The sequence below is a fragment of the Neovison vison genome, chromosome 8 (genome assembly GCF_020171115.1).
Source record: "Neovison vison isolate M4711 chromosome 8, ASM_NN_V1, whole genome shotgun sequence".
NCBI lineage: Eukaryota > Metazoa > Chordata > Mammalia > Carnivora > Mustelidae > Neogale > Neogale vison.
In genome coordinates, this window is record NC_058098.1 from 129,051,403 (window position 1) to 129,067,595 (window position 16,193).

Consider the following 16,193-nt stretch of genomic DNA (forward strand, 5'->3'; position numbering starts at 1 on the left):
AGAATTTACATAAAAACTTGAAACATAAAACGTATGTTCAGTATTAAGTAGAAATAAAAACATGTAAATTTATATTGATTGGAAAGTAAAAATCATTCTACCTTAATACTTCTTAGTCTTCGTCTCTTCATAAAATCTGCTTTAAAATTACAAATCCTTAAATATAGCCAAATATTTTGGGGGGCACTTGGGTGTTTCAGTCAGTTAAGAGTCTCCCTTCGGCTCAGGTCTTGATGCCAGGGTCCTGGGATCTCGCCCCAAGTCAAGCTCCCTGCTCAGAGGGAAGCCTGCTTCTCCCTCTCCCTCTCCCACTTCTCTTGCTTGTGTTCCCTCTCATTGTATCTCTCTGTCAAATAAATCTCCAAAAAAAAAAAAGTAAAATCTGTCAAGGACCATATAGAAAAAAATTACAGGCCAATCACACTTAGAAATAGGATTTAGAAATCTTTTTTTTTTTTTTTAAGATTTTATTTATTTGTCAGAGAGCTTGAGCACAGGCAGGCAGAGAGGCAGGCAGAGGCAGAGGGAGAAGCAGGTGGACCCCTGAGCAAGGAGCCCGATGTGGGACTCGATCCCAGGATGCTGGGATCATGACCTGTGCTGAAGGCAACTGCTTAACCAACTGAGCCACCCAGGCATCCTAGGATTTGCCACATTAAAAGATGAAAAAGAAAGCAGTCTCAAGGAATTCTCTAAAGATGCAGGAAAGGCATAACAAAGTCATACATTGATTAAAAACAAAAAGCCTCTGGCAAGTTAGGATTAGAAGATAACTTACTTAATATGCTAAGGGGGGAATTGACTCCCCCCTCCATGGTTAACTACTTCCTTTTTTGTTTGTTTGTTTGTTTATTTGACAGACAGAGAGGCAGGCAGAGAGAGAGAGAGAGACAGAGAGAGAGAGGAAAGCAGGCTCCCTGCCGAGCGGAGAGCCCGATGCGGGACTCAATCCCAGGACCCTGAGATCATGACCTGAGCCGAAGGCAGAGGCCTAACCCACTGAGCCACCCAGGCGCCCTGATTAACTACTACTTTATGGGAAATATTTTGAAAAGTTTTCTTTAACATAAACAGTCTTGAAGCACTGAAAAAATAAAATTAAATTTAAAAAATAATTTTAAAAAGTTTTCTTTAAGGCTGGGAACAAGACCGGTTTCAACATGTTAGAGACCCTAGCAATTGCTATAATATGAGAGAGAAATGAGAAAATTCTGTAAAGGAAGAACTAAAACTCACTATGAGAAAATACAATTGTCTATTAAATGAATCTTACAGATAAAGTATAAGGATTAAAGTGTTAAGATTTTTGGATATGAAAATCAGTTTAAAAATCTTTTACTAGTATATTGTTTGAAAATTTAAAAAAAATTTGGGGGGAGTGAGTAACAGCATGAGTGGGGGTGTTGGGGTGAGGACCAGGGGTAGAGGCTGAAGCTGACTCCCTGCTGAGCAGGAAGCCCCATGGGATTTTCAGGATCCAGAGATTATGACCTGAGCCAAAGGCAAATGCTTAATCATCTGAGTCACCCAGGTGCCCCTGAAAATGAAAAAATTTAAAGCTGGTTACTTAGAGCAGTAGCAAGTACTTCCGGCTAAATTAAAAAAAAAAAAAATTAAAGATTTTACTTATTTAGGAGAGAAGATCAAGAGGGAGAAGCGGACTCCCCGTGGAGCTGGGAGCCAGATGTGGGACTGGATCCCAGGATTCCGGGATCATGACCTGAGCCGAAGGCAGTTGCTTAACCACCCGAGCCACCCAGGCACCCATAAATTTTAAAAAATTTTTAAAAATTTTATGGAAGTGTGATTTCTGTGAGAAGCAGGTTTGCTTAGACATTAAAGGATGCCTAAACAGAGATACATCTGAATAGGTCGATACTTTAAAAAAGTCACGTCTCCCCCTGATAACTTGTAGTTTCAGTCATTTCCAAACAGAATTGCTAACAGTTCTTCCTGTGGTATTTTGACAGCTGGTAGGAAAATTTAATGAAAATGCAAGGGGTCAATCAAGATAAAGCCACACAGGTTTAACAGAAATAAGTAAAAGGACTGGCTCTGTTCTGACTTACTCTAAAGCTGCAGTTAAATTACTGCATGGAGAGAGAAACAGACCAGTGGAACAGAGTAGAGACCCCAAAGGTGAGCTCCCCAGAGAAATGACACCTAAGAGCAAAGAAACTCTACAAAGCTTTAAGGAGGGGAATAACTTGTTTTACAAGAAAGGTGAAATACAGTTGATTGGGAAGTAAGATGAAACTGAACCTCAGCCCTACTTTGTGTTAAATAACCAACTCCATTTGGATTTTTAGACCTATATATGAAAAGTGGAATTTTAAAGCAATTAGAATATAGGGAACTATTATAAAAATAAAGGAAATAATAAATTTGACACCATTACCGCAGACGTCGCTGTAAAGAGAATAGGAGGTCAGGCTAGGAATGGAAAAAGATATTTGCTACATATTAAAATAGTGAAAGACTTCGATACAACATAAAGAATTCTAAACTACTAAGATAAGGCAGCCCAATAGGAAAATGGGTAAAAGACTTGAACTAGCCCCTTCCAAGAGAAAATACAGATGTCCAGTTGGCATTTGAAAAGTTGCTCAGGGGCGCCTGGGTGGCTCAGTGGGTTAAGCCGTTGCCTTCGGCTCGGGTCGTGATCTCAGGGTCCTGGGATCGAGTTCTGCGTCGGGCTCTTTGCTCAGCAGGGAGCCTGCTTCCTTCTACCTCTCTCTCTGCCTGCCTCTCCGTCTGCTTGTGCTCTCTCTGTCAAATTAAAAAAAAAGAAAAGAAAAAAAAAAGAAAATAAAAGTTGCTCAACCTCCTTCTAGGAAGAAATCAAAACCACAACAGATTACTTCTGTTTATCTTCCAGATTAGCCACATTTGAAAGTCTAAGAATATCAAGTGGTGTTAATGTCACAGAGCAGTTGAAATACCAAAGTAGTAAGAGTGTAAATTTGCACAATCATTGTGTCAACTCCTTAGATGACATACCTTGGAGTAGGAAAAAATCTGCATACTTTATGTACCAGGATACATGTACCACAGTGTTTATAGCAGTACTATTGGCAGTGTCTCCAAATAGAGAATGGTGTAAATGTAGAACAGATGAAGGCATTGTGGTATCGATCCAGTGAGGTGCTATACAATAATGGAAGTGTATGTGTCTATACATACATGCAAATTTTTAAATAAACCAAAACAAATGATGGTTAAGGAGGGAGGCATTTATGGGTATTAGAGTAGTGTGTAACATGAAGAGATTATGGTAGAGCAGTGACATGAGAGAAAGAGTTCTGGGCAGTTTTCTATTTCTTAACTTGGATGGTGGTTACAGTTATTTTGTTGTCATTGTACTTTTCGGTTTTGTACTCTTTATGTGTTTTATTTCAAAATAACAGTAAATTCTTAAACACGAAGTATTGTGCTTTGTTAGTAGAGTACATTTTCTGTACTTGAAAGAAAATTAACTCAGCATCTGCTTTCTCCCCTATGGCTCTTTTTACAGCAGAACTCCTCAGAAGCATTGTCTCTCCTTGTTTGTGGTTCTTCCATTCTTGACTCAATTTACCACAGTTTGGCTTTCATCCCTTACTGTAATGACATCCATGTCGCTAATCCCATTGGTCAGTTCTGAACTCTTAATATAGCTTTTAGCAGCATTTGACATATTTGATAATTGAGCCTTCACTGAAACTCTTTATCCTTTGGCTTACAAGAGGCCACATCTCAAATTCTTTCATCCTTACTGGCTATCACTTCATGGTTTCTTTCCTGATTCCTTCTCTCTCCAACCTCCTAATGTGAAGTTCTCTGTCCATAGATCCCTTTTTAATTTTCTTGGTGATTTCATCGTTTATAGCTCCAGCCTGGTCTTCTCTTCTAAAGTCGGGACTTTTATTTATTTATTTTTAAGATTTTACTGATTCATTCATGAGAGACAGGGTGGAGGGGGGTGGAGGCAGAGGGAGAAGCAAATTCCTTAGTGAGCAAGGAACCTGATGGGGGACTCGATCCCAAGACCCACGATCATGACCTGAGCCGAAGGCAGACACCCAGTAACTGAGCCATTAGGCGCCCCTAAAGTCATGACTTCTCTTTGACATCTCCCGTTGGATATCGAATAATTTCTCAGATTATCACCTTTATTCTGTGAGGAGAGGACTTGAAAGCTCTGCATTCCCTCCTAGATTTGCCCTATATGTCTATTCATTTATAATGAAACATTGCAAAAACAGTCAGAATTACTTACTTAATTAAAAACAACCTTTGCATGTGAAAGGGTTGTTTGAACTTAAAACTATCAGAGGTTGCCAGTGCCTTTTTGCAAATGGTTGTCAGACTGCTGAGCCTGAATCCTTGTTGCAGTATAAGACAGCCTTTTTCAACCTGACTTCTGGGAGGGGAGAAGCTTTCCTGCTTACAGTATCTTCTGTATGTAGTTAACTTCTCTCCTGTGCCTCTAGAGAGGTACTTATTATATACTATTTTTGGGAGAATTGGCAGAGTAGTCACTTTTCTGTTCACAATAGTTCCTTTCTGCTCTGTAGTAAAGATAAGGAATCCCTACTTAGAAAGGCTGCTAAGATGTAGAACCTCACTCTTCTGTAGTTCTGAATAGCGCAAACTGTCATCTGCCTTGTGCTTAAGGCTATCCTAGAACTAATGCCTCCATGATTTTTAGCAACATTAGCTTGAGAACCTTTACAAAAAGAGTTACCGTACAATTTTAAAGTATCTGTTATATCATGACTTAAGTTTTTAAATGGATGCTTACAAATGAAAATCTAATTCAATGCTGGTAATGAAGCACTTGGTTTAGAACTTCATTAAAATTGCATAATAAACAATTGTTACAGTGTTCTGCCTTGCATGCCTTAGTTTTTCCTCCTCCTCTCAGAACTATTAGGTAATATTTTTCAAGTATCCGTGCTTGATAGCTGGTAGTTTCTGTATCGAAGGTACCTCAAAATTCTGTGGTCCATAAATGGAAGGCAGCTCTTAAAATTTTGAGAAAACAATTTTACTTTCACTGTATCATGTTTCCATATATTTTAAATGTCTTCCCGGATGTGTTTGCTTTTCATATAACTACTCAATGATTTTATATTAACGGTATGTAATTATATTTTCTGGTTGATAAACACAAAAGCAGGGGTAAACAAACATGCATGTTTCTATAATGTTTTCATTAGTAAACATTTATTTTAATATTCTCTAGGCTATCAAGTACTAGCTCCAACTGCCTATTATGATCAGACTGGTGCCTTAGTGGTTGGCCCTGGAGCAAGAACTGGCCTTGGAGCTCCAGTTCGTTTAATGGCTCCAACACCTGTTTTAATTAGTTCAGCAGCAGCACAAGCTGGTAAGTGTAACTGATGTTTTCAGGGATAATCTTTTTCTGGTGTTCTTTTGAAATCATTTAAAAATAGAGAATAGTCTTTTGAGCAGTTTCAAGAAGTATCTGAAATTTATTTTCCAGCAGCGGCCGCAGCAGCTGGAGGGACTGCAAATAGTCTTACAGGCAGCACAAACGGTCTCTTCCGGCCCATTGGCACTCAGCCACCACAGCAGCAGCAGCAGCAGCCGCCGCCAAGCACGAATCTGCAGTCGAATTCATTTTACGGGAGCACGTCTTTGACTAGCAGCTCCCAGAGCAGTTCTTTGTTTTCTCACGGACCTGGCCAGCCTGGAAGTACATCTCTTGGCTTTGGAAGCAGTAACTCTTTGGGTGCTGCTATAGGCTCAGCCCTCAGTGGATTTGGTTCATCAGGTAAGTTGCCTTTTAAGATGAGTGTACTCTGCTAAGTGGACATGAGGTATACATGTGTGTTGAATAATAAATATTAATTAATAGCTTGTAGCATAGAAAGGACAGGAATATAACACTGGTTTATTCGTTTAATTTTGTAGCAAAAAAACTGCCTCCTGCAAATCTTTTAAGTATTTATGAGTGTTTAGCTCATTTCAGGCAACCCATCTTTTACTAAGCTATAGTCATTTTTCCCTGGCTTTAAGAATTGTATTACTGAAACTTTTGTTTTAGGAAGGTTTGTTTGGAGCAATATATATTATACTAATGACTAGCTCTTCCTTATTCTCTATATAATGATAGAGGAAGTAAATATTTTGCCATCTTAAATTTCTGGTATTTTAAAATAATTGTCTTTGTGTGCTTATCAGGTAGTTTATTCTTACTAAATGCTAGTGGTTCATTATGATTTTCTTTAGTTGGTATGATATATAAAAATAAAATGAAATATTCTAAACAGAAGCCCCTAGGAAACTACCAATGTGCTTATCTTTTAGACTAAATAATTGGGCCTTTATCCCTAAAATTTCATCTAAAAGGATGTTTCTTCCCATATCCTAGTTTTATATATACTACTTAAAAATTTAAATTTGAAGTATCATCACAAAATAATTTACCCACAACAAAGTGATTTTGTAACTGAGGAATGACTACCTGAAGTCAGAAGAGGCCTGCATTGACTCCCCAGTGACATACCTTGTGTTAGCATTCTCTGAGGTTTCCAGAGTAGTCAGGAAATATTAGAGGAAAAACAGTGTACCCCAGGTCTGTTGGTACAGTGAATTCACAGCCTTTTCTTCATGAGGGACAGGGCAGTTTATTCAGACCTCAGGAGATTTTCTATTTTTGTTAAGTTCTAGAATCTATAATACCTGCTTCTCATCTGTTTTCCCACCACCTTAAACTGTATGGTTTTCTGGTGAGGAAAATGGCAAAACTAACATGGGCCAGTTTTTATTAAGTATGTTTGCCTATTTTCTAAGAAAGGATCTTCTGAACTTTCAGCATTCATACTTACAAGAGGAATGATCTAAAACAAGTAGAAACTTTTAGATGGAGGATGCTTTTTTGTTACAATAAAGTATAATAGGGAAATAATTACAGTTGCAGAACAAAAAGTTACCTAAAGAATGGGCACAAGAACATCTAAGGGAAAATCAAATGAACTTGGAGACTCTTTAATCTTTTAATTTTCCTACTTGAATTTTTCATTCCTTTTGGAGTTCAATATAGTACTTCTTCCCAAGCACTCCCATAGGACTCATTTTTTGTTTCTAATACACTTGACAAGCATTTTCCTCAAGTATCCAACATGCTAAAGAAAACCGAAAGAACGTATAACTTAACTTTGTAGAAATAACTAGTTTCTAGAGATTATAGAGAACAGAGAAGAGCTTTGATAAATCTCCTGTTCCCTTTTCTTATAAAATAATGTCACTGATGGTCTGGGATAGATTTGTAGACCCCATTAATCCAGTACTTTTAAATTCCCATTTGTCTCTTAGTTGCCCCCAGCATTCAGGAACAGTTGGCATGAACATTTGTTCCCTACAGATACTCCTGCAGATGCCTCTGTCCCAAAACTGATCTTCTTCATGCCTCCCTTATTTATAATCATTGCTTACACAATTCTGACTGCTAGTCTGGGTGCCTCTGTTTACCTTGCTTCAGAGAGCATGAGCAGCTGCCGCTCCTGGATGCCAGTACATAGTCTGTCATCTTCCCCTTTCTCTTGGACATTTTCTGAGAGTTCATTGACGTGCTGCACATGTGTACTCTTAAAACAGGTCTACCCACGGCGGTTTCACCTTATGGCAATTCCATATCTCTGTGAAATCTAAAATGATAGTACGGTTATGTGCACATACACACACACAATCAGACACACATTCTCCTACCTATATGAGGAAATTAACAATCCTTACAGTATTAAATACCCTAGCTTATAACACAGTCGCCTAGGAAGCTTAGCCATTATAATATAGTAATTAAGTCATCCTTTCTGTGACCCATTATTTAGAAAGTACTGGAAGTTTGTAATTTAACATTTTATGCACAGTTGACAAGTGATTAGTGACTCCACTGTTGGTCTAACCTTTTAGATATTTTAGGTATACTTCGTTTCGTATTTCATAGTCGAAGTGTTGCAGAAAATTTAGGCATATAGTAAAAGTTAAGGAGCCAGATTGTTTAGGTTTAAAATAAAGCTATTTCTGAATTACTTTTAAATGTTTGGCTTGGCTTTTCCTTTTTGGAGGAAAATAATACTGCATGTGTCAAAACTATGCGGGGTTTTTTGTTTTTGTTTTTTGTTTTTTGTTTTTTTGCCAGGGGACTGACAGAGCTACTGCTCTCATTAGAGAGCTGTTGTCTTTTCCTTGTCATTTAAATTGTTTTCTGAAATAAATAGGCATTTTAAATTTAGCATGTTCTGGAACAATCACTTTGACAGTGTCCTTTTAAATTAGCATAGTTAATGTAGCATATGTTTGACAATTTTGCCAAAAGCAACTCAAGCAGAAGTATTTATTCCATTAGTGTTTATATTTGGTTTTGCTGTTAGAATGCATAAAGTTAAATAGTATCCCTGGTACAGTATCTTAAAATGTACAGTTTTCAATAAAACATGATAAGTCTTTCAGAAACCATACTGTCTGGTATAAAAGGTTGACTTTTTGTTTTAATATTTTGCCTCATACAGTTTTGTGAGCCTGGTATTTTTCTTTTATAAGAATCCTCAATTTGGCAAAACCAATGTAATTGTTTTCTATCTGTATTATTAGCTTAACTTGGTCTACCCATCATGTGCTCTGCTTAATTTTTCTCTTAATTTTTTCATTTATACCCTAATGACCTACTTATAATTGACTTGTGATTAGGAAACCAAGACCTAATAGAAACTTTAAAATTCTCTTGAAAAATGTTAACCATATTGGTCCGAATATAGAGCTTATTCTTCAGAAACTTGACAAGAAACGTAATCTCAAATTCTCTCAGCTGTAAAATGCATTTAGTTAAAAAACAAACCAAAAAAAAGGCCAGTGTTCAGAAATAGGAAAAAAGCACTTGAAAATGTGGCCTCTAAGTGAGACTTCAGAATTGGGAGTTTTGGACAACCCTTTTGAACACTTGGTAAAGAAATTTGATTATCCAGATGTGTTGATTAACAGATCTTGGGTTATTTTTTTGAGCATTCATCACTATATGGTAATGAGATTCTACCATCGTTTTATGATTTTGTGGAGTACAAAAGGAAAAAAGGACTAGAAGGTTGAATTTGGAATTAAGTAAAAAGAATTTAGTATGTAGTTCAGTGAGAGATGTATTATGAGAGAATTGTATATTAGCTAAGGGGAAAAAAAGGTTTATCAGTCTTCACTTGAGTAAGGGGCTCATAAAACTGGTAGTAGATATTTAGGAATGGAAGATCCCAAGGGGTAAGTGAAAGCATGTCTTTGGTGTGATAACAGTAATGAGAGCTATTAGTTTTCTAAAAGGAAGTTTAGTTTTTCATATCTATTTTGTAACTTGTTGAAGGATAGGAACTATGTGTAATGTGAAAAGTACCGAAAAGTTAGTTGTCATCTGTATTTTGATTGATATTCGGGCCAATATGGACTTCAGGACTATGGTTTGAACACAGGCTAGAAGCCAAATTAAATGTGAATGGTGAGGGAAATGTATTAATAATCTGTTTATCAGTGTAATCCTTTCTTGGCGTTGAGTTGGAAGTCTAAGAACTTGATTCCCGAGATTAGGACACTACCAAAATTTAACCTTACTGGAATTTAATCTCCAGCATCTCCTAAAGCAGACACCTTACAATTTCAGGGTTTATAAATCATACCAGGGTATTAAAGCACAGTAATCATATGTGTCAATGGTAAATATGTGTGAAATAATAAACATATGAGTGCTCTGTTAAGTATTTGGTTACTTTATTGGGGTGCATTTATACCCTTTTATGATTAATAAGTTAGTTTATATAGTTATCACAGTAATTATCTTCTCCATAATGTTTCTAAAAATAATTATTGTGATCACTTCTGTTATTTCCCAGCAAGAGTTGGGGATAGGTTTTATTCAGTTAACACATGTATGTAATTAGGGTTTTTTTTATTTCTTCTTCAGTTGGCAGTTCTGCAAGTAGTAGTGCCACAAGGAGAGAGTCTCTATCTACTAGCTCTGACTTGTACAAAAGATCTAGTAGCAGCCTAGCACCCATAGGGCAACCATTTTACAATAGTCTGGGATTTTCCTCCTCTCCAAGTCCAATAGGCATGCCTCTGCCAAGCCAAACTCCAGGACATTCACTTACGCCACCGCCATCACTTTCATCACATGGATCCTCATCCAGTTTGCATTTAGGTAAAAAAAAAAAACCAAAACCCTTTTTATTTGTATGTATACATGTAAGTGTGTTTGTGTGTGTGTTTATAATATATGTAAAATATTTAATGTTGGATAAAACATGCCAAATTGCTTTTGCTTTTAGATATTAGCCTTTTGAAAAAGTTCTGCTTTTGTGAAAATTCAAAGTGAGGGTCTAATGTACAGTAAGGTAAAGACCCCTGTGTATCTTATGTTTCTTTTATGAAATACAGTGGTGTGTTTTTTCTTGTCTGTGCTTTTGATTTGTGTGTGTTTTAGATCATCTGAAAAGTCAACTGTTTAAACATGATAGTAAAAGAAATTTCACTGTTGCAAGTTTTTGCACACCTAAAGGAAAACATTAGTCACATAGTTACTGAAATTCAAATAATTTAATTTAGTACAATGGTTTCTGCTTTGGCCTTTGAATGCCTGGCGATTTTACCAAAGGTTGTATCAGGGTATATGACTTAATACGTTTGTGAGTTAGAGTCTTAAGGGTTTGGTCCATATGCTCTTACTTTTGACTATGTCTTTTAACAAAAACAATGTTTTAGGCTTGTTATATCCTTGAATTTGGAGCATTTAGAACTTTCTTTCTGTATGTTAAAATTGCCCCCTACCCCAAGATTATTGAGATGGTGGTTACCCTTTTCCCTCTCCAGGAAATACTTACTCATGTAGTTAACAGAATATTTTTAAGAGATTTTGGATATCAGAGGCTATGTATGAATCTGTGTCTCTTTAAAGAAAGTATTTTAGTTAAAACAGATTTGTGCTTGGAAAGATTAAATCAGCTTGTGATTTAAAAAGAAATGTTGCTGTTGTTAGCAAAGATAAGTTAGTGATTGTATTTGACCCTTGTCCCCAGTCATAAGGGTATAGCGGTTTTTTCCTAAAGTTCGTTAACGTAAGTGTCCATGTAACAAAGGGATCTTTTGCATCATTTAGATACATCTCAGGGTGAAGTGGCCTAGATTTTTAAAGGCCGGTCCTGTGCCCCAAATTCTGGGTCCTTGCTCTTTTGTAGATATTAAATATATACAACTATTTATTTGGGTGGGGCCCTAAGATCTCCTATACAGCACTATTTGTGTAAACTTAATCAATTTTTAGCCTGACACCTTTGTTCATTTACCATCTTTTCTTGATCATGGGAGCTGCTTAGTTCCTGATCTATATTAATACTCTACTCAGACCTATTCATTCCCACCACTCCCATGTAAGACATGCTTTTGAAACTTTGAAATGTACACAAAAATTTGGAACATAGCAAGCCTAAGGATAGGTCTTTCATAATAGTTTTGTGTTTTATTTGTTAAAAATTATATTTGTCATGTCCTGTCCTTACATAGGTAAGTTCCAGATCAGATTCCTGTCAATTGTTACAGCTTATGTTGTGCTTTAGGGCCTGTAAAAATGGCATTAATTATTCTACATAGCTTATTTAGAAATTAGAAATATAAATGACTTTTTAGATGTATCTATAATTAAACAGCAACCAAGGTATTTTTCTTCAGACTAAAGAATGCAGCTGTGTAGGTGCTTAGGAAAGAAATTCTTGTTACTTAAGAGAAATAGTCATCACTTGGGCCAGCATTTCTACATTATAGCCTGATACTTCTGTACGCAAAGTTAAACGCCTTAGTTTAAACGCATTAGCTGGAAATCTGTTATTTTAATACACCTCTGATTGGAATTATCTGTAGATTATTTTCTTTTGTATTCTCCCAGTTTCCTTTAGTTTTAGTTGTTGTATGACTGACAGTGTTAACAAGGACCATATGGACCCTGGCAGGGTGGAATAATTTAATAGATTTCATAAATTTGCTCTTTAGTGTTCATATGATCTATTTGCTTTCATCTGATTGAATCACAGTACAAGACTTACATGCTCTCTGGTCTAAGAACATAATTTTAAGTTGTATGTCCTTTAGTGGATTTCATCATGAATCAAGTCATCAAAGCAGATAATTTAGAAAATACCTATGGAAATGAATTTGCATATCTATTTTTAGAAATAATCTTCCTCAGATCACATATTAAGAATAGAGTATCATGGGGTAGGAGTTCTCAATTTCATTATAATTGGTTGGAATTAATTGGGTCCATGTTATTGTCTTGAGAGATTTTCAGACAGGTAACCATTATAGTTACTGATAGGCCTTCCTGATACCTACATTCTAAAAGTCTTGAATGACACCCTTTTTTTAAATTTTCTTCAAACCAGCTCTCCCTTTGCTAGTTATTTGATTCACAGAAAGGGCCTAATAGCAACATTGTTGTGTGCTTCTTTCCAAAAAAGATGTTTCCTTTTTTAAAGTAGTTGTCATTTGATCCACATAAGTATTTTCAGTTTATGACTACTATTCACTTTTTCATTAAAGAACAAATATTTCAGGGGCGCCTGGATGGCTCAGTGGGTTAAAGCCTCTGCTTTCAGTTTGGGTCATGATCTCGGGGTCTTGGGATCGAGCCCTGCATCTGGTTCTCTGCTCAGCAGGGAGCCTGCTTCCCTTCCTCTCTCTCTGCCTGCCTACTTGTGATCTGTCCAACAAATAAAATCTTTAAAAAAAAAAAAAAAGAACAGATATTTCATTTGAAAGGTTTGGGTTCATTTTTTATGAACTAAAATACTTCTGATTTGCAACCTTATTTTTTAAGATACTGAAGTCAGAAGCATGAAAAAATGTTATTCTTCCATTTCCTAGTACAAAAGATAAAATTCCTTTTTTTTTTTCTTTTTTAAAGATTTTACTTATTTATTTGGCAGAGAGAGAGATCGCCAGTAGGCAGAGACAGTGGGGAAAGCAGGCTCCCTGCTGAGCAGAGAGCCTGATGCTGGGCTTGATCTCAGGACCCTGAGATCAGGACCTGACCTGAAGGTAGAGGCTTATCCCACTGAGCCACCCAGGTTCCCCAAAATACCTTTTTTAAAAACAAAACTATACTATCACCATATCCCTTTTTTTTTTTTTTTTTTAAGATTTTTAAAAATTTTTTGACAGAGCACAAGTAGGGGGAGCAGTAGGCAGAGGAGGAGAGGGAGACCCTGGGATCATGCCCCAAGCTGAAGGCAGACGTTTAACCTAATGAGCCACCCTGGTTCCCCTATCACATTTTTTAAAATTAATAATATCTCATTATTCTGTTTTCCCTAATTGACTTAAATGTCTTTTTGATGTGCCCTTCAGTCTGAAGCTATTTCCCCTTCCTCTGTTTTTTCTTTCCATTTATTTGTTGAAGAAACTTTGTCCTGTTGAATTTCTCACATTCCTAACTTTGTTGATTGCTCCCCCATAGTAGTATTTAATGTGTTCCTCTATTCCCTGTATTTCTTGTAAAATGAAATTACATCTAGAGGCATGGTTTTATTGTTTGTTGTTTGCTGTTTTTGGCAAAATGGGTTCTGTATTTTCTCGGCTGGCACCGTATCAGAAGACCCATCTCTGGTTGTCTCCATTTGGGAGCTTGTCAGCCTGATCCACCTAACGGCGTAGCAGCCTTGGATCATTGTCTGTTTTTTCAGAGGTTGCAAAGTGGTAATACTCTAATTCTGTCATACCTTCAGCATTTATTAGCTGGAAGTTCTTTATGAAAAAAACCGTTAGGATAATGCTTATTTTCTAACTTAAGAGAATAACTTTTGAGAATGAGTTGATGCCCTAGCATTTTCTGAATGTAACCCCTGTTCTTTTAATCATCATTGTTACCTGTAAATTGATGACTTAAGGTAGTGGATAGCTTTTAGTCCACTGCAGTCTGAGAGGTACCAATTTCATAGCATTTTTTTTTTTATCTTGAAATTTTAACATCTGGGGTGCCTGCGTGGCTCAGTTGGTTAAGCGTCTGCCTTTAGCTCAGGTCATGATCCCAGGGTCCTGGGATTGGGTCCTCTGTCAGGCTCCCTGTTCGGTGGAGAGTCTGGTTTTCCCCTCTCCCCCAACCCTCCCCCAACCCTCCCCCCACCTGTCTGTTCTGTCTCTCTCTCAAATAAGATTTTTTTTTTAATTAAAGATTTTACTTATTTATTTGTCAGAGATAGAGCCGGTGAGCACAAGCAGCAGGAGCAGGAGAGGGAGAAGCAGGCTTCCTGCCGAGCAGGGAGCCCGATGTGGGGCTCGATCCGAGGACCCTGGGATCATGACATGAGCTGAAGGCAGACTCCTAACTGACTGAGCCACCCAGATATTTCTCAAATAAGATCTTTTTTAAAAGATGTACCATCTTTGGCCGTTTGGAGCTCTTAGGATGGACCCCTATTTGACTACAGGTTTTTAAAAGCAGCGTTTATATACTGGGAATCAAAAACAAGTGGGAAAGGAACAAGGAAAGAGAAGAAATTTAAAATTAATGGCTTTTATCTTAAAATGCAAAGAGCAGTGTCATATTCTGTGTTTTAGGTTAAGTGTTAAACATTAAATGAATTATTTTTTCATGCTATCTTAATCTGTAGAGCTGGGGGGGGCGAAAATCTACCTGCAGTTGTTTCTTTAATCATTCTCTCTGTTAGAAGTCAGTATCTTATTTTGAGGTACTTCATCTCGGAAAAAACATTAAGTATTCCCAGTATTGTTTTGTTCTTCTTGGAGCTAGCTAACAAATTCTTTGCTTCTCTGTTCCTTTTTTTTTTTTTTTTTAATAAGCTTTTAAAATGCGTTAGTGATTTATGATTTATTCTTACCTTTGTGCTCATAGTAATCAGATTGATACGCAATTTCCTGGGTATAAAACAACATTCTGTATTTTTATTTAACTTAGGACTTAACGAACTGATGGTTTATTCCTTGTACCTCTTCTTTTTTTTTTTTTTTAAGATTTTATATATTTATTTATTTGTCAGAGAGAGAGAGAGAAAGAGAGAGGGAGAACACAAGCAGGCAGAGGCAGAGAGAGAAGCAGGATCCCTGCTGAGCAAGGAGCCCGATGTGGGACTCATTCCCAGGACCCTGGGATCATGACTTGAGCCAAAGGCAGCAGCTTAACCAACTGAGCCACCCAGGCATCCTGAGTACCTCTTCATTTTTGAACTGGCTTGTTTTTCTTAAGAAAAAGGTACTAAAAAGTGTAATTGAAGCTTTGAGGTCAGTCAGTGAAATTAGTTTATTAAAAGGTAGCAATCGGTTCTGACAATTCATTGTCTTAGAGTCAGTAATTAAATTCAGCACTTTTATGGATTAGGAGATTTTATAACCTATTCTCTCTTAAGATTTTATTCGAGAGAGAGAGAGCAAGTACGGGGAGAGGTAGGAGGAGAGAGAAACGGAGAAGCAGAGCTGAGCAGGGAACCTGAAGTGGGGCTTGATCCCAGACCCTGAGATCATGATCTGAGCCGAAGGCAGATGCTTAAACAACTGAGCCAACCAGGCATCCCACCTATTTTGTCCTCCAATTACAGAAAATTTCATATTAAAAAATTAACTGTTGGGATCATTTTTCCTATTAAGTAGAAGTTAATGACTATTAAAATTCCAGACTGACGGATTTTGTCAGCTCCTTAGAATGAAATGTTTAAAAATTAAAACAAGTATGACCAAGTTGGTTGTATGGCAGTGTGCAGTTTTTCTAAGCGTCATATGTGGTCCTTAAAGCAGGAAATAATAAATTAGTTTGAAGCTTTCATTAAAAGCACTGTTATCCTGGGATGCCTGGGTGGCTCAGTTGATTAAGTGTCTGCCTTAGGCTTGGGTCAACTGAGCCCCACATTGGGCTCCTTGCTCAGTGGGGAGTCTGTTTCTCCCTCTCCCTCTGCTACCACTCTGCCTGCTTGTGCTTTCTGTCAAATAAATAAAATCTTAAAAAAAAAAAAAGGTACTATTACCCTTTAAGTAATAGTTTACTTATAATTGAATAGCATTTGAATAGTTTTCTAAAGCACCTTCATATTTATTATTTCATTTTCATCCTAATTCTTAATGTAGACTGGCTGAGCAGTACGGCCATTAAAGATAAGAAAAATACAGGTCAGGGCACCTGGGAGGCTCAGTCATTAAGCATCTGCCTT

General features: G+C 37.1%; 1 protein-coding gene across 7 annotated transcripts in view; it reads left to right on the forward strand.

Annotated features, from left to right (window-relative positions):
• Window positions 1-16,193, forward strand: part of PUM2 (pumilio RNA binding family member 2) — a 101,920-nt gene that overhangs the window by 60,173 nt on the left and 25,554 nt on the right. For 4 of the 7 annotated variants that reach the window (XM_044262015.1, XM_044262014.1, XM_044262017.1 and 1 more), the window contains 3 exons: window positions 5,228-5,371; window positions 5,489-5,779; window positions 9,950-10,186. In XM_044262015.1, the coding sequence (XP_044117950.1) occupies window positions 5,228-5,371; window positions 5,489-5,779; window positions 9,950-10,186 (672 nt within the window). The remainder of the gene's footprint in view (window positions 1-5,227; window positions 5,372-5,488; window positions 5,780-9,949; window positions 10,187-16,193) is intronic. The other 3 variants (XM_044262018.1, XM_044262019.1, XM_044262016.1) reach the window with 2 other exon arrangements.